At 43.2% G+C, this 18,929-nt stretch overlaps 1 protein-coding gene across 9 annotated transcripts in view; it reads right to left on the reverse strand.

Annotated features, from left to right (window-relative positions):
• The window catches only part of ELMO1 (engulfment and cell motility 1), a 573,401-nt gene that overhangs the window by 33,330 nt on the left and 521,142 nt on the right, over positions 1 to 18,929 (reverse strand). For all 9 annotated transcript variants that reach the window (XM_070059727.1, XM_070059724.1, XM_002713762.5 and 6 more), the window contains 2 exons: positions 13,528 to 13,691; positions 4,183 to 4,295 (listed from right to left, as the gene is read on the reverse strand). In XM_070059727.1, the coding sequence (XP_069915828.1) occupies positions 4,183 to 4,295; positions 13,528 to 13,691 (277 nt within the window). The remainder of the gene's footprint in view (positions 1 to 4,182; positions 4,296 to 13,527; positions 13,692 to 18,929) is intronic.

Genomic DNA, 18,929 nt, shown 5'->3' on the forward strand with positions numbered 1-18,929 from the left:
CTTTCAAATAAATAAATAAAATAAATCTTAAAAAAAATGGAAAAGGAAAACACAACAAATATTAGCAAAGAAATGAAGGAAAAGGAACTCTTATACACTGTTGATGACAATGTAGATTAGTACAGCCACTATGAAAACAGTATTGAGTTTCCTCAAAAAATTAATAGTAGATCTACCATTTGATTCTGCTATCTGGTATATACCTATGGTATTCCCAAAGGAAATGAAACCAGCACATGGAAGTGATATTTGCACTGCCATGTTGATTGCTGTACTATCCACCAATAGCTACGGAATCAACCAAGGTGTTCACGGGAGGAGTGGATACAGAAAATGTGGTATATATATATATATATATACACACACACACACACACATATATGTGTGTATATATATATATATATATATATATACACAACAGAATATCACTTTGCTATTAAGAATTAAATCCTGCCATTTGCAACAATGTGGCTGGAACTAGATTTTATACCAAATGAAATAAGCCAGGCATAGAAAGACAAATACTGAAAGCTTTTAAAAAAAAGTTGATTACATAGAAGTAGAGAGTAGACTCAAGGTCACTAGAGGCTGGGAAGTGTCGTGGGAGGAGGATAAAAGACGGTTAATGGGTACCAAAATACAGTTGTGGGGGAAATAGTTTGAAGGTTCTACACTGCAGTAGGATATAACAGTCTAAGTAGCAGAGCTGTGAATGAGGCAGGTAGAATGATGGGAAAATATCAACTCCAGGGCCTTTTAGCTCAGCGTGGCACAGTGCAGGACTCTATTTGCTCTTCCTCTGCTCTCCAGTTCTGCACAACGTCAGTGCTGTCATGTTTTCCCCTGTAAAGTTAATTACTCAAATGCACTCATCTGTGTCCTCCTCATGAGGGGACAAGTTCACAGGGAGCGTGGCCACGGCACCTGCACAGGCAGTAGTCGCCCTTTAACCCGTGAGGGCACTGGCCAAGCAGGTGTCTTTCCCTGTTGGTGGTCTCATGTGGAAATGCACCGTTCATGAAAGAATCAAACATGATTTTATGTCACATTCTCATTAATCTGTATAAACCTAAATGGAATGCTCTTATGGGGTGATAGGAAACTAACTCCAGCGCAGTCTGCCTTGCATCCCTATTTTTAAGCACAGAGCTGGTCTCCAGGTTTCAAATCCATTTACAGACACCAAAAAGCCTCCCTTTCTGTACTCAAAAAGATAATTTGATGTTAAACACAGATGGTCAGCTTCCCAGGGAGCTCAACTAATAAATGTATTATCAACATACTGATTTTTTAAATTTGTTGAGTAGCTCATTAGAAAAAATTAGAAAGAAAATTAGAAAAAAATTACAGATAAGGTGTTCACACTTAAAAAATAAACCAACTCCCTATAATTCGTACACCTAGAAATAATTACTTTGATAGAACCTGCCTGTTTCAGTCAATAAAGGGAAATCTCATGGTAAAATAGACTAGGAAGTTGAATTTGGTTCTAGGAATTGGGTTTTGTAGAATCCTAGCTGGGCATCGGGGAGGCCTTGGGTGGCCTGAGTCTATTTGCCATTTCCTACTCTCACACTTCTGTGCCCTTTGCCCGGTGTCAAGTGAATGGAAACCTGCTAAAGCACCTTTCTGGGGCACTATAAGGGAATATTGAGATTTTTCTAAATGCAGTGAAAAGATCAGGGCATGCAACGGAGTACTGGTTGAACATCCCTCATCTGAAATACTGGAGATCAGAAGTATTTTGAATTTCAGATGTTAAAAATGTTTGCATAGACTTAATGAGATACAATGGGGATGGGATCTGAGTTTACACATAAAATTCACTAATGTTTCTTATGTACTTTATAAACGTGCCTTAAAGGTAATTTTATATAATATTTTAAATGATTTTGTTTATGAAACAAAATGTCATAGTATAGATCTTTCTATTTATGGCAATATGAAAATGCTTAAAAACTTTTGGATTTTGGGTTTTCGGCGTAGGGACCCTCAACCTGTACCTGGCTAACTGAGCTGCTGGATCCTTGGGACCTATGCACCCATTCACACTGAGGACTTGTGGTGAGAAAGTTCACGTGTCCTGTCTAAAGACACCCAGGTGGTTAATCACAGAACTGAGAGACTCAGAACGGTCTACTCATTCTCCGCTCACTGCATTTTCTCTATAAAACCCTGTAGAATAATAGTAGCTACCTATTGCGTTGCATTCTAAGAGACACATTCATAATTGCCTTTCTTCCTCACAATGACCTCAGGCACTCTTGTGCACATTTCCGAAACTGCCCAAGGTCACACAGCTGGACAGAGGCAGAGGCCAGACTGTGCCCCTCCATCCAGCGCTGGGGCTCCTGTTCTTGCCACTGTGCCACACCATCTTCTTGGAACACAGTTTATGCTGACATTATGCTCCACGCGAGGGATGCAGGGAAAGGAGGGCACGCATTCCTCCTTCTCTGGCTCCCTCTCCTGCTGCTCCTCCTCCTGAGCCCTCCCCAGCCCTTATTATTCTGTGCATTGGCCTTTCCTGAAGCTCAGCTTGAAGCTCATTGGCAGGGCTTCCCATTCTCTGTGCATAACCCGAATTTTCACTCCTCAATAAAATTCTGCCTTTGGAAGTTCCTCAATGTGATTTTTAATGATAACATTTGAAATACTTCAAATGTAATGAGTATTTAGCACAGAGGAGTTAAAATAGACGGCTGGGGGGATGTATTCTGTGCAAACAGAACATGATTTTGTCATGAGGGAGTGAGCTCTGTGTGAGCAGAACATCCATCTGGTGTGACCCAAGTCTCTCCTGGGCTGCTAGTGGCACATGTTCTTAGCACAGCTATTAATGCTTATGCTTTCCCCTAGCTCTTTCTCAATCTCTTCACCTCTCTCCACACCTTACTTCTCAGTTTTATTTTCTGGCTTCTTGCTTCTAGGGCAGTGTGATGTGAACACTCCGACCTGACAATCAGCAATACGTCATGAAAGCAAGAAAACAACCAAGGATGCTCCCTTCCTTGGTGAGGATACATCTGGAAATATTGAATCTGGTGTATTGACAACAGTTTGATTTGACATTTTGAGGTTAGGATTAATAGAGAGAATTCAGAAATCTGAAATATTATGAAAATCCATTCTATCCCGTCTAAGCTCACTGTTAATTATATCCTCAAATAACATGATTCTGACCAGGCAGAAATCAGTGTGGGAGCTTTGAGAGTTAAGAGCCATTCGTGCCGGAAGCACCAAGATGAATCCCATAGTGGGTGCCAGATTCCCTGGTGGCTCAGTAAGCTTCATTAAGGGCCATAGAGTGGTGGAGGCTAAATCTTGCTCTTCTGTGATTTGGGGGAAGTTATTTAACCCTCCAGCACCTCCTGTTTCCTATCTGTAAACTGGGCATAATCACAATAGCTAATTCAGAGGGTCATGGTGGGTGTATTCAAAAAGTTCACAGAGCGGCGCCGGCACACCGGGTTCTAGTCCCGGTTGGGGCGCCGGATTCTGTCCCGGTTGCCCCTCTTCCAGGCCAGCTCTCTGCTATGGCCAGGGAGTGCAGTGGAGGATGGCCCAGGTGCTTGGGCCCTGCACCCCATGGGAGACCAGGAAAAGCACCTGGCTCCTGGCTCCTGCCAGGATCAGCGCGGTGCGCCGGCTGCAGCGGCGGCCATTGGAGGGTGAACCAGCGGCAAAGGAAGACCTTTCTCTCTCTGTCTCTCTCTCACTGTCCACTCTGCCTGTCAAAAAAAAAAAAAAAAAAAAAAAAAAAAAAATTCACAGAAATGTGCCTTGTGAACAAACTATGCACAGAATTCAATTTTTTGTGCTAAAAATAAATATTGTTTGGCTCTATTTTTCCACAAGCTTTTTGATGTACCTCATGTAGGTAAACCTTTTGGAGAAGGGCCTGGCACTTGGAGGCTTACAATACACACTAGCTATTGTTGGTACCACCATGGCAGCATATGGCACTGAATGGCAAAGCACGGCTCCTCATTTCCACAGCTGCTCTGGTAATTCTGGACTTTGAATCTCCCTGGGTATGCATGGGAACCAGAAATTACATGGACTGACTGCTATCCCTGTGCCATGTACACCTTTAAGCCAACACATTGCCCTTGTGATTGCCCAGGGAGTAGGCTAGCTACTGTCCACCCTACCCAAATCTGGAGTGTTCCAGAACAGTACCTTGTCTCCGCCGGGCATTGAGTTTCCTAAAGCAAGTACCTTCCACGAGGCGGTTCAGGCGCTGTTGTTTGATCAGCTCTAAGATTTCTGGCTGGATCTTCTCCTTTAGTTCCCTGTTGGAGGATAAACACATATTCCACAGCACGCCTTGACAAACAGTGGTTGGGGAGGCATCATGGGCAGATGGAACAGGAGAAGGTGAGCTGCATCTTTTCATGAACATCCCACCAACACTGGTGCTGTACCTCTTTGTTTAAGTGTCCTTGGCCAGGGTCACCTGTTACACTAACACTATATATATATATATACTCTCTGACACAGAATATCTGCCAAAGCACCAGCCACTGCAGTAGTGTATTTCTAGAACAAAGTGTTCTGAAAAATTTCATCTCTTACTTTATAAAAGCTTGTAAACTTACACAAAAATTCACCCAGCTCTGCCAAGACAATAAAGCCCTGCCCATTTTCCCCCTGCATAGCAGGTAAATCCTAGATTATACTTGACTTGGGGTCTGACCGAACAGGAATATTGGGCAAACCACAGGACTGCTTTTTACTTTGGATTGTATCACTCACATGTAGGGGCAGCAACACTGACCAGATTGCATCCCACAGAGGTTGAGATAATAAAGAGAGAAATTAAAGATCATTTGCATCTTGTTCAAGGCTAATATGATGTAATTTAGTTTCAGCTGCATTATGCAGCAAAGATACCACAACAGAGTGCAATGGCTTAAAGATCTTTCTTTCCCTTAGAGCAGAGATTTTTATCATGGGAAATTTTATGTAGCATTCTAGCATTTGAGTCAAATAAAGCCAGAGATGTTCTAGTTGAAGCTGGACATGAGACTTAGAGCCCACCCCTCAGAGCACTGTTGCCAGTGTGCCTGGAACATTCACCTAGAACTTGGAAGACTACATTTCAGTCTAGGCTCTGCCCACGACTAGTGTTTCAAGTTTCAGTTTCTTCATCTCTAAGACAGGGATAAGAATGTTTCCTGGAAGCTCCAGTGACTCCCAAAGAAGATAGCATGAGTCCAAGTCCCTGTTAAGCACTGGGTAGCAAACAAGGTCTTCCTGCATTTCCTTTGGTCATATTCTCTCTTTTCTTAGGGCCAAACACTCCATATGCCCCATTATGCTGTAGCCAGGGCTCAATATTCATCAACTTCAGCTTTAATTCTGGACTTACCCTGACACCAAACTGTAAGCAATCTGTTCTCACACAGTGCCCCATTCAGGTAGAGGAGGCACTAACAATTGGTAAGCTCCTGTCATGAGCCAGGCAGTGCTCTATGTAATTTTAGCTCATTTAACACCCATTTCTCTCCACACCAAAGTATCATTCCCACTTTACAGATAGGGACAGGTCATGGAGTTTAGTGTAGCATAGGGTATAGATTCAGGACTTCCTTTAGCAAGCTGCCTCTGTTTACATGTCAGAAAAGAGGAAAAAAAATACATAAAGGACCCAGCATCTAAGTGTAGTCTAGTCCTACAGTCCTACTTAAACATTTCGGGGCTGAGGAGGGTGACATTGTGGTGTAGTGAGTAAAGCCACCATCTGCAGTGCCAGCATCCCATATGGGCGCCAGTTCGAGTCCCTGCTGCTCCACTTCCGATCCAGCTCTCTGCTACAGCCTGGGAAAGCAATTTTGCAAGATGGCCCAAGTCCTTGGGACCCTGCACCTGCATGGGAGACCCATAAGAGGCTCCTGGCTCCTGGCTTTGGATTGGTGCAGCTCCAGCCATTGTAGCCAATTGAGGAATGAACCCAGATGGAAGACCTCTCTCTTTCTCTCTCTCTCTCTCTGCCTCTCCTTCTCTCTGTGTGTAACTCTGACTTTCAAATAAATAAATAAATCTTTAAAAAATACATTTCAGGGGTGGGGCTTAAATGGTTTTGGTACTCAATAATGTTCCCCAATTGAACATTTGTAAGTCATAATATGGGAATTCCACTCTATTAGTAGAGCTTTTTGCATTTGCAAAGCCTTCCCTGCCCAAATCTCTGTCTCTGATCTCAGGCTTTCAGATCACTAAAACTACTTATTATCAGCATTCAGCTCTTGTAAAATGGACTCAGTAAACTGCAGCTTTGATGAATGCTGCACTAGATCGAGAGGGCAGGGGAGTGCCTGGCAGTCGTACATGGACTAAATCACTGCTCCCGACTTCCACGTCCAGGCAACTGGGCAGAGAAGGAAGGGACAGCACCACAGGAGGGAGCAGACACAGGAGAGGGGGTTTTAGAATCCCACCATTCTTAGGTTATAGGATGTGCTGTTAAGTAATATTTTTGCTGGGCTCTGTCTGAGTTGTTTGAATGGAGAGCAAGACACTGAGATGAAGACCAACAGGAGGGACTTCTGAGCAACTGTAATTTTATGATATGACATTCTAGTCTAAGACATGTATGCCCTCACTGCAACATATGGAGCCACCCTCTGGGGCTACCAGAAGTCAATCTGGGGGCCGGCACCATGGCACAGTAGGTTAATCGTCTACCTGCGGCACCAGCATCCCATATGGGTGCCGGTTCTAGTCCTGGCTGCTCCTCTTCCCATCCAGCTCTCTGCTGTGGCCCAGGAGGGCAGTGGAGGATGGCCCAAGTGCTTGGGTCCCTGCACCCACATGGGAGACCAGGAAGGGGCACCTGGCTCCTAGCTTCAGATTGGTGTAGCTCTGGCCATTGCGGCCATTTGGGGAGTGAATCAATGGCCAGAAGACCTTTCTCTCTTTCTCTCCCTCTCACTGTCTGTAACTCTACCTCTCAAATAAATAAATAAATAAAATCTTTTAAAAAAATAAGTCAATCTGCTACTAAGGAGTTACTTTTTTTTTTAATGAACACCAAAGGATTCCAAAATATGATCAGGCAATGAGGGAAACAGATTTTTTTTTTCTAAGCAATTTCTTGTTTCCTTGCAAATGGACTCCATAATGGTGAAGTTCACACATGTTAAGAAAACAGAAGTAACCCCTACGATGTTTTCGCAGCTCAGATCTGACCTCTGGGGCAATTCAGATAGTAACACCATGAGCTGAAAATGGGACTGAAAATCTCAACTTAGGGTCAGTAACACCAGGTCATGGGTATATTGGCTTCCCTAAGATAAATATCCTTCACACTCTACCCAAAGGTATTGTAAATAAAAAAAGAAGAAGAGGAAGAAGATCAAAGGAGGAGGGTAGAAGAGTGTGTGAGGAGCAATTCAAAGTCTGTCACTGGACAACAAGTCCAAGTCCAGGTCCAAGGAGGCTGCTACCATACAGGGAAGGCAGCACCATTGTTAGACTGGTGAGAGTTCATGTTCAACTTGGAGTTTGCCCTACACAGCCAACCCAGAACACACAGGTCAGCAAACTGCTGTAAAGGGCCAGGTAATAAGTGTTCTAGGTTTTGTGAGTTCTATGATCTGTGTCTGTCTCAGCTACTCAGCTCTGCCATGGTCCACAGTATGTACACAAATGAACTGGCTCTAGTTTAATAAAACATTATTTCCAAAACAGGCAATGGGTCAGATTTGGTGCAAGAGCCATAGTTTGCTAACTCTTGATTGAGAAAGGACCACGGGAGACTTTGGATTGAGTGGGGACATCGGTTTCATGAACATTGATCTATTTCTCTCTCAACACTAGAGGCCTCAGGGCTTTGTTTTTGTGCCTCTTTTGTCCCTTATGTTGTAGATTGATGGCTTCAAATATCAACTTTATGTTGACAATTCCCAAATTTATATTCTAACCTAGATTTCTCTGCTGAGCCCAAACTCATATTTGTCTGACTGCCTGCTTAGATGTCTCTAAGCTTGAAGTATCTAAATCTGAACTCCTCATCCTCTTGTTGTTCAGATCTAAGACATTGGGCTTATCTTTGACATCTCTCTTACATTTCATTTCTAATCAATACAGAAATACCACTGTATCTTACCTTCAAAATATGTCTAATCTATAGCACAGACTAATCAATTCTCATCACCTGTTGCTTAGATTATTGACACAGCTTCCTAACTGGTCTCCCCCCTTCCAAACTTGCCTCCATAGAGTCCATTCCAAATTCAGCAAATCATGTCAGCCCTTTGCTCAAAACCCTCCAAAGGCTCCCAAAAAGGTCCTACATAATCATGTTCCTGACTATGTTTCTGTTCTTACTTCCTGTTGTTTTGTTTTTCCCTTTCACTAATTCAGCTGCAGCCACACTGGCCTCTTTATTATTCATTTATTTATTTATTATTATATTATTATTTATTTAGTATTCAGATATGCTGCAACCTCAGGGCCTTTGCACTCTGTCTGGGATACCCTTCTCTCAAATACTCACATGATCTCCTCCCTTACTCCCTTACACATCTTTAGTTAAATCTCATCACCAGATTAGAGAGATCTACTCTGAGGGTTGTATTTGAAACTGTGAATTTGTCATTTACCTTAACCCACTCCCTCTCCAGTGCATGTATCCCCCTTAACATGGTATCTTTTTATTATGTGTATTGTCTGTCTCCCCTCACTAGAATATTTTCAGCACAGGGAAGAGGATTTAGTCTGTTGAGTTCAGTACTGAATCACCGACATACAGAACAGTGTATGTATGTAGTATGTAGTAGGCACTCAACAAACACAGTGCTGTGCCTCATAATGATGTTTCAGTCAACAATGCACTACAGATATAATGGTAGCCCCATAAGATTATATTGTCTTCATTTGTGTAAGTACATTGTATGATGGTAACACAATGATGAAATCACCAGATGATGAATTTCTCAAAACTTTATGTTGTCATTCAGCAACACATGACTTGCCTTTACCAAATCTTTGAACACTAAATGTTGTACAAGTGCCCAGATGGTCCTACTGGTATTGATTACAATAAGGCTTTCAGCAAAGCATGTGGCTGATTTTCAGTGGGGGTATCAATTAACAGAGTAGGTATTAGCTTTGATTATGGTTCTGTTTGTTTTTATCTTTTCTTTCTGTTTTATGGTACTAAGACAAATTGAAGCACATACAAAAACGATGACAGTGTCAATTTGACCTTTGACACATAAACAGTGTCACAGCTCGCCACATTATACTTTGGTTAGTAATAAGAGCGACTGCTTCTTTGGGTGGTTAGAATGAGCTAGGCATGTGGTCACTGCTTTGTGAACTCCTTGTAAGAATTTGCAAACATGTTCAGATACTTCATCATCTTCATTTTAGATATAAGAGCAGGCTGAGAATGGGACATACAATTTGCCTCAGGAGGCACATTTGGACATAGTAGTGCTGGAATCTGATCCCAGTTCTGTTAGCTTCCTGGGTCCAGGTTTCAATCCATTTTACTTCTCTGCCTCACTGGAGTTTGTCCTTGCATTCCCCCTTCCCTTCCAACATGGGATAAATGACCTACTTTTCGACCAGTCAAGCTTTTTATATCCATTAACTCATATTAATTGTGTGTATGGACTTATCTTCCCTGTTAAGTCACATTAAGTGGGAAGTAACAAATACCTTCTCTTTGAAATAATTAATCAAGAGTAAGGAGATAAAACAGAGCTGCTTCTTCAACTCACTGAATATATATCCCCCCAAAATCATTCACCTGGAGCTTACATTTTTTCTTAAGAGACACAATCATTTTATTAAAAAAGTGGTCCAGATGCTCGAGGGGCCACGTAGAACTGAGGTTTTGCCACTGTGATGTGTGTGGCACAGAGAGTGCCATGGGGGCCCAGAGGCAAGAGCTATATCCCCACAGCCAGGGTCAAGTCCTAGTGAAATTGCTATTCCTGTCTTAAAGAGGAAAGGCTTGAGCAGAACTCCTGCAAGGTGCTTTCTAGCTAGAGAATTCCAAAATCCTAACATCCATGCTCGGGTTAGATGCATCTCCTGTAAGCTCTCACAACAACCCACCTGCACTTCACGTAACTAAACTAAACGCTGGACAGTCTGTGATAACCTTCCCATCTCACCTCGGCTTTTGAAGCCTGGGATAGCAGAGAACCAAGTGTCTCTGGGCCTCTGCCTGCTTCTAGCACGTTGGTCAGGGCCTGGCATATAGGAATGGCTCAAAACATGTTAACTGTATGAATGAAAACAAGCACATCTGGCCCATCCCTTTCTCTCAGGTGACTTGGACCTATCTTGAGACATTTTGGCAGCGTTTATACTTCATCCAACACCACAGTGCTTTCAGATCTCACAGACTACTAAAATAGGTAGAAGAGATCACTGTGGAAAAAGATCACTCTAACAGATAAATCCTATCCCAGTTCTTGCTTGCCTGGCTCAGGGGCAGGGATAATGACCAAGCTGGTCCCTGGCTTTCATGCTTAAATTCTATAGTAGGACCGGCATTGTGACATAGAGGGTCAAGCTGCCATCTGTGATGCCTGCATCTCATATGGGCACTGGTTCATTTCCTGGCTGCTCCACTTCTGATCCAGCTCCATGCTGATGCTCCTGGAGAAGCAATGGAAGATGGCCCAACTGTTTGGGCCCCTGCACCCACGTGGGAGACTTGGATGAAGTTCCTGGCTCATGTCTTCGGCCTGGCCCAGCCCTGGTTGTTGCACTCATTTGGGGAAGTGAATCAGTGGATGGAGGATCTCATTCTCTCTCTGCTTATCCTTTTCTCTCTATCTATGCCTTTCAAATCAATCATCAATCAATCAATCTTAAGAAAAATTCTGCAGCTTCCAACAACTCCCTATGACTATTTTTATTTTTTTAATTTATTTGATAGGTAGAGTTATAGACAGTGAGAGAGAGAGAGAGAGAGACAAAGAGAAAGGTCTTCCTTCTGTTGGTTCACTCCCCAAATGGCTACTACAGCTGGCGCTGCGCCGATGCAAATCCAGGATCCAGGTGCTTCTTCCTGGTCTCCCATGCAGGTGCAGGTGCCCAAGCACCTGGGCCATCCTCCACTGCCCTCTTGGGCCACAGGAGAGAGCTGGACTGGAAGAGGAGCAACCAGGACAAGAACCCGGCGCCCATATGGGATGCCAGTGCTGCAGGCGGAGGATTAACCAAGTGAGCCATGGCACCGACCCCTTTTTATTTTATTTTACTTCATTTATTATTTTTTAAAATTTATTTGACAGGTAGAGTTATAGACAGTGAGAGAGACAGAGAGAAAGGACAACTCCCTATGACTATACTGCCACTCCTTGCTCTAAGAACTGCAGTGGGGCTGTGCTGCTTCTCAGACTCATGGCTGAGGGCTGACATACAAGCTACAGCCATCGGGAGATCTCCTTTCTATCTGCCTTGCTTCTTCTTCACTCACATAGGAAATGTAAAGACAAGAGCTTCCTGCCATAGAGGAGATTTCTTGCAAAGAGATTTCAGAACATCATCGTGGGAAGTGAAGACACAAACAGGAGCAGAGCGTTCACTCTGGTCACGCAGCTGATGCTCTTACGTGGAACAAAATCTTGGTCAAACACTCATTTAGCATCACTGGGCCTTAAGGGAAGTGACTGGTCAAATTGCTCTCTAGTTTTAAGAACTGATGTCAAAGGCAAATGAAGTATTGTCATGTTGATACATTTGCCACAAAACACACAGTGAAACCCAGCATATCAGTTCTACAGGCCCTGGGGTGGGGCGAGGTGCCACCGTTCCTCCTTGCAGGTAAGAAACTACATCTCCAAGGAGCCAGTCACTTATCCAGAATGCTTTCTGCACAGTATTTCTGGCTATTGCCGTCTTCTGGCTAAGGACCAATGCAAAATCCCAGCAGGGCTTCTCATAAGGCTGGCTGATTCTCCATGCAGGTGTAACTCGGGCTTCAGAAGGATGTAAGCCAAAGCCCCTAGGAAGCACTTTCCTCCCCCTGCTGACTAAGAACGTGCCAGCTAACGCCTGCAGTTCTGACGGCGCTTCTTAAGATTTAAAAGCAAATATCCAGTCAGACAGAAGTAATGTGTTCTAGTGCTCCATGGCACTGTAAGAGAGTGAGTATGGCTCACAATAACGTATCATATTTTGTATAAAGAACAGGAAGAGAGGAGCTGGGTAAGCTACAAACATAAAGAAAATGGAAAGGGTGGGTGCTTGATTTGATCACTTCACATCATACACATGTTGAAATATGACACTGTACCCCATGAACATGTGCAAGTATTACATGCTGATAGAAAATTGCAAAATACAATGTTTAAAAAAAACAGTAGATGCTACAGCTTGGCTATTGTCTTTTCTGATCTGTGTACTTTTTTTTTTAACCTCACTTCATGCCTTGAGACAGCAAAGGACCTCTGGTGGGCCTGCCAAAGATTAGCCCAAGGATCAGCAGACCTGAGTTCAAATTCTGGCTCCACCACTTGTTAGCAAGGTCATCACCGGTCCAGACTGTATCCTTGTCTTTGGGGCTAAAAGGTGTCTTATCTCATAGGGACATGAGGGGACCAAATAGCACGAGGGGTGCTTTGCTAATTGCCAGGCAGTAAAAATTCCAAGTATATGAGAGTAAGAAGCAAGGAGGGGATTAAAAAAAAGAACCTGAAACGCAGAGAGTACAGGGAGGGGCACGTGGAAAGGGGACTCCAGCATCACAGCTGTGCCACCAGTTAGCTTCACACAAAAGTTCAGAAAAAGAATGATAATAAATGACAAACACTTTTCCTATTCTTCTCCTTTTCCTGTTTCCTTCTCTATAAAAATATAAGGGTGACAAAAATGATCTAGCTGCTAAAAAAAGGACAAGGGGACATGATCATCAAGAAAAGATGAAGCGAGCAAAACAGCTCTCCATGTTGGAGCTTTGGAACATTTTAAAGAGGTCCTGAAACCGTGCAGAGGTTGCAAGTGGCATTTTATGTAAAGTCTTGCAAAAAGGGGGCCTGCTGCCTCCTCACTGTAGCCATAAAGGCGAGACGAGGTGCTCTGATGCCACCAGGGCCAAGGAGTGGAGAGGGTCCCTCCCTGTCAAGCTTTCTCTCCCACGCTCAGCCTCTTGCCATTCTGGGATTCTATTGCTGGAATTATTATCTGTGGGCCTCACTCTGGCTGGGTCAGGGCTTCTTTTCACGCAAAGGGTATCCACGTAGAATATAATTTCACAGGCAAAAGTGTTCCCAGTGTTGGAAAAGTCACAAATCCCTAGAGGCTTGTTGCTCACTGGGCTGCTTCCTGACTTAAGAGTCATCCTGCCAGCACCTGACTCCACCTTCCACCCTGTCTACCCAGCCCAGCCCTTCCTGAAGGAGCTGCCGAAGCTGCCCTAACTTAATTGGGATCTTCTGGAACATCTTCTGCTGGCCTTGCCTAATGAGCTTGCAACACAACCCTGCCAGTTGCTAGGCATTCCCTCTAGAAATGGCGGCTCTGAGCCTTTGGGGAGGTCAGAAGTGGGTAACTTACAAAATCGGGCGAGACTGGAAATCCTCCTGGTTCATCCTCTCAGACTGGCGGATTTTCAGGATCTCCGTGTAGCTCAGGTTCTGTAGTTTGCTCTTGAACTGGTCCAGGGAGCTAGGCTTGGTTGTAAGTGCTCTCATAACCTGCTCTTTCACCACCTGCATTACCTGCAGATGAAGGGAAGACCATCATTTTCCCGGCAGCTCACCATGTCCATTCAGAAGTCTTCCTGAGTGAACGGCTCCCTGCTTCCCTGGCACCCTCTGCATATACTCTCAGCCCAAACCTTGAATGTGTTTTTCTAAGAGTGAGCTTGCATTATAGACATCTTCCATCTTCTCGTGTGCTGTGAAACCACGAGGAAGGAAATGGAGCAACTAGCTTGGAATGGGAGGTGGGGAGAGGCAAGGTGGCTTGGAGTGGGAGGAGTGCTCCAAGTGCCCCATATATTATGTGATGGTTGCTGAAATGACATTGTAAACAATACAAACCCAAGAACCAGGAACAAACAAAGGCCAGGCAACAGCTAGAAGCCTGCATGTTAATTATTTCTTCCAGGAGAAAATTTCTGAGACACAATTAACTGCAGAAGTTTGGTTGGCACCCACTCAAATGAAAGTGAACTGATACCCATACCTGCCCCTCCCACATTGCTTTCCCATGCAGTTAAGGGCCTGAGCGTTCATACAAATTATGCATTTGGAAATGTGCATGTGGTATTGCCTCTTTGAATCAGGCACTAGAAAAGCAGGTTTATTAAATTAGAACAGACATATCCCATTGGAAGCTTCAAGAAAAAAGGAAGAATATGATAATTTGCTGCCTTAGGACAGGTCTAGCCCATGAGGAGGCAATTAAACATTGCTTCTGTTAATATGGATTCATTTTCATCAGAATACATAAAGCAAAAAAGGCCAGAGAACACACAGAGGGACTTGTAATCTTGCTGTTGCTTTTTGCATTATCCATTACAGATGAGAACAATATGGATTATCATTTATAAGGTGTCTACTAGGTGCTTGATGCTAAGCTAGGCACCCTCTATATAACCTTTTTTTCTTTGTCCACTCAAATATACATGGTAGGTGTCACTATCATTGTCACTTTACATATTAAGAAACAAACTCTGAAACATCAAACTCACTAACAAACAGTCAGTTGGTGCATGGCTGAGCTGTGTTTTGACCCCAAAACTGTAAACACTCTCCTCTTTAATCTGTCTCACTATTTTTAGTGTCATTTGGGAACTAAAAATAAGACAAAATGGCTTTGTGCCTCTGCTATATGTTGACTCTGTGCCAGGCACTTGGCTGTTCATCACCTAATTCAATCCTTTCCTGATACAATAAGTGCTTTTACCATTATTTTATCTAGATAAAGAAATGGAGACCGAAGAAGGATTGATGACTTGCCCAAGATCACACACATCTAGTTAAGTTCCAAGACACCAAGTAGCCCGGGATGATGGCTACCACACAGACCTGATGCTGAAGAAAATGAATAAGGTATAATTCACACCTTCTAGGAACTAATGGACTACTAAGAGGTGGACATAGCAAAGATCATTACAACAGAGTGTGCAGTTGATCGGGAAGATGGACTAATGGACTCTGTTGGCTAGTGGAGAAGCACTTCATTGAAGATGACATTTCCTGTGGGTTTTGGAGGAAGAATGAGTGTTCAGTGGTGTGGAAATGGATGTATAACCTAGAACACCACCACCTGTTAGCCACTTTGAACCTGAACTACATCTGAATCATAGATAATTACATAAGTATCCTTTCATGCCACCAGTATAATGGCATAAAGAAACATTTCCAGCTGGACTACCACCAGATCTGCTTCTGTTTTCACTCAGGCAAAATGCTGCATGTGGGATGCTTGACAAGTTTTGAAATACTGACCCTCTTATGCCATGCAGCATACATGGTTTCATTAGGTTAAGGATGAACTATAAGCTTTGTCATCTTGTGAGGGGTACTGTAGAGGTTGCCCATTTACTTACTGAGAGAACCTCAGAGTCAGGCCCTAGGAGACCATTACAGTCTCCCAGTGTCATTTGGTCTTCTGGTGGGTGGTAGGACAGGGAAGAGGGACAAAGATACAATTATTGGAATTCCAGAAACGAAGAAGCAATTTTGAAATAGAATCAAGTTAAGGCTGAGAGAGTTTCAGAGCTATCTCCTTTTTCCTCATTTTATCAGATGAATAAACAAGTTCAGTCGGCCAGGCAATTCTCTCACTTCAGGTGTTTCTCAAGGAGCTGTCATAGAGATGACAATTTTCATACCACATCTGCCTACACACAATGTCATGTGATCTGAACTGACAATCAAGCATCTTTGTCCAGAGTGCTCCAATTTGTCCTGGGGTAGAGTTAGCATGCTTTTTCCCTTCAAATTGAGAACTTTCAGAGTATGTCCATTTATATAGGAGAGAGTAGAAGACAGTGAGACAAATACCAATACCAGCAGAATCAAACAGAAGATAGAAATGTGTATGTGAGAGTGTTAAAATGATTGTCTTATTCAAGCATAAAGTCAGTTCAACCCTTATGTTTGGTGATTTGACTTTGTGAACCTTATTTTTTCTTAAGATGCTGTGAATGAGATTCTTGTCACTTGCAACCAAAGAGTCCCAACAAACCCCTAGAGTGAAGTCCAAGAGGAGAAGTGGCTGAGTGTTCCTGGGTAGGGGTAGAAGATGAGAGTGAAGCTGGATAGAAACAAAAAAGGTTACTTATGCAATTGCATTTTAAAAACTGCTTTCACTTATATGTGTATGGTCGTGTTTCTGCACAGAGATAATGATGATTCCATATGGAATGTGGAGAACTCTTCAACTTCTACTTATGTCTTATTCTTAAAGATGATTGCTACAGAGTCATTCCTCCAGCCTAAGACTTTGATCCCTGCTAGGTGCAAGAATACATAAGTAGAGCCATTCTTTAAATTTCTCCAGACCACTCATATTTCAGTTGGAAGAAAATACAGGATCTTTCCTAAGAATAGACTGATAGAGAGAAGGGAAAGAGGCCATGCAGGTATCTGGTCCCAGGGGAAGAGATGCACTTGGTGAATATAAAGCACAAAACAGTCTGTGGAGCTGAAGACAAAGCTATACCTGCTTCGCTTCATGGTCTTGTTCAACACTGGCCCTGAGAAATTCTATGCTCACTCTACATTTCAAGGAAAACAGCTTCAAAACAGCTTCAGTGAATAGAAGACAATCAAATTATACATGTCAAATACTCCTTGGTGCAAAGTAGCTTCTATCAGGTTTACAATGAATGGTCTATTCACTTTCCATGTGCGCAATTTAAATTAAGGCATTTACAGCCACCAGCCTTAACTCTATCCTCTGTGGAAAATACTGAAGCTTTTACCATTTGTTTGAAAAACTCAACAAGAAGATGTGCTGCAGAGACATGAGCAAGTCAATGTGTTGAACTTTTTAGTAGAGCATGTGTTTTGCCATAGACATCAGAGAAACATGCTCTTAGAATTTAAATTCACTGTTAGTACTGATCCATTTTTCAGGATATATCCAGAACATGAAGATGGTGTGTTTCTAGACTCTTCCAGGTACACATGTTCTCTGAAATGTCACATGTTCCAGAAAAAGTGGGAGGCCCACAATACATTTACACTTTGGATGGGGAATAGTGGGCTCCTGAGAAGACTGGGTTAAAGGCAGAAGAACTGCAGATTCCTGAATGGAGCCAGCCTTGACATAAAAATGCCTCTCTTTTCACTGCTGTTCATTTAAACATGGTACTAGATTTCATTTTCATTACAGGGTCAGCTCAGTTTCTGTGCATTCCTCATGAATTCACTGATCTTGCTTCTGTACCCACAATCTTTATCCAGCATCACTCACCCATTCATTCAACAAAAGTTTGTTTTTTTTTTTTTCCAAATACCTGCTCAGGGCAAAGCACTGAAAGACATCAGGGGCTTGTGCTGATTAATCTCCCAGCCTGGGGAAATTAATCAGAAGCTTACACTCATCCAAGGGAGGAAGTGACATCACAGTGCAGCAAGGGGTCAGGTGTTCATTGGGCCAACACTAACTGAGCACCCCTCAGGCAGGCTGAGTGCGTAGCATCAGGACTTTGGCTGCAGCTTGAGGAAAGGCCACAAGTAGATACCCAGGATGTGTTTGTGGGTGGGTGGGGCAAACAATCAGAGGGAGGAGGTGGGCGCTGCTGCAGTGGGGGGAGAGTGTGTGGTGGTCTCATTCAGTTGGAAACATAAGGTGGAACTTCAAGGTGCTGTTGAAAGGCAAACTGGGCCAGATGGTGGGTAGTGTTGAAGGCTGAATGAAAACTATGGGCCTTTTATTTGGTAGTTATGATAAAGAACCAGAGGATTTGGGAGTGTGTGATGGAATTCAATCATATAAAGCATGTTGGGAAAGGTCTAAAGTGCTTATTATCCCTGCTCAAGTAACAAGGGATATTAGAGAAATCTGTAAGCTGAGACAAACTCTTTGCTGAGATGTGGAGTGTGCTTGGGAGTTACTAAGGTGAAGAAGAGTGGCAGAGGATTCTAAGCAGAGGGACTAGCAAGAGCAGACAGGAAGGTAGGGAGTGCCTGTCTTAGGCGTTGCTTTTGAAGTTTACATTTGTAGCTGTCAGCAAATGGACAGGCACAGTGGCAATGAAGCTTATCACCCTTTAGAGCCCAACACACACGATTTTGATTTTGAACACAGACTGTATATTTACTGTATCTGTGACTTTCCTCAAAATACTCAATCTATGGGGCCAGCATTGTGGCATGGGATTAAGCCATCACTGCAATGCCAACATCCAATATCAGAGGGTTGGTTTGAGTGCCATTGGCTCCACTTCTAATACAGCTCCCTGCTAATAAGCCTGGGAAAGCAGTGGAAGATGGCCCAAGTACTTGGACCCCTACCAGCCATATAAGAGACCCAGATGGAGTTACTGGCTCCTGACTTTGGCCTGGTCCAACCCTGATCATTGTGGCTATTTGGGAAGTGAACAATCAGATGGGGGATCACTCTTTCTATCCTTCTCTCTGTCCCTCTGCCTTTCAAATAAATAAAATATATTTTTAAAAAGATAATCAACCTTTGACAGACTAATTTTTCATCTGGGAGAATTCATGGCATTGTAAATAGCCTAATGGCTGAAATCCTTTAATGGTACATTGTACATTGGGCACTTAGCAAACCCGAATTTCCCTTTCTGAGCCTTAGGACACTCACTGTAAAGTGGTAGTATTGGATAGAATTCACAGGGTTGTTGTGAACTCTAAACAAGGTAATTGCAAACAAAGCACCTGATACACTCAATGGTGCATTCCAGACAATCCACAATGTCAGTCCCTTTACCTTCCCAGGAGGAAAACACTGACATCAGGGTATTCCTAGATCAC

The sequence above is a fragment of the Oryctolagus cuniculus genome, chromosome 16 (assembly GCF_964237555.1).
Source record: "Oryctolagus cuniculus chromosome 16, mOryCun1.1, whole genome shotgun sequence".
Classification (NCBI taxonomy): domain Eukaryota; kingdom Metazoa; phylum Chordata; class Mammalia; order Lagomorpha; family Leporidae; genus Oryctolagus; species Oryctolagus cuniculus.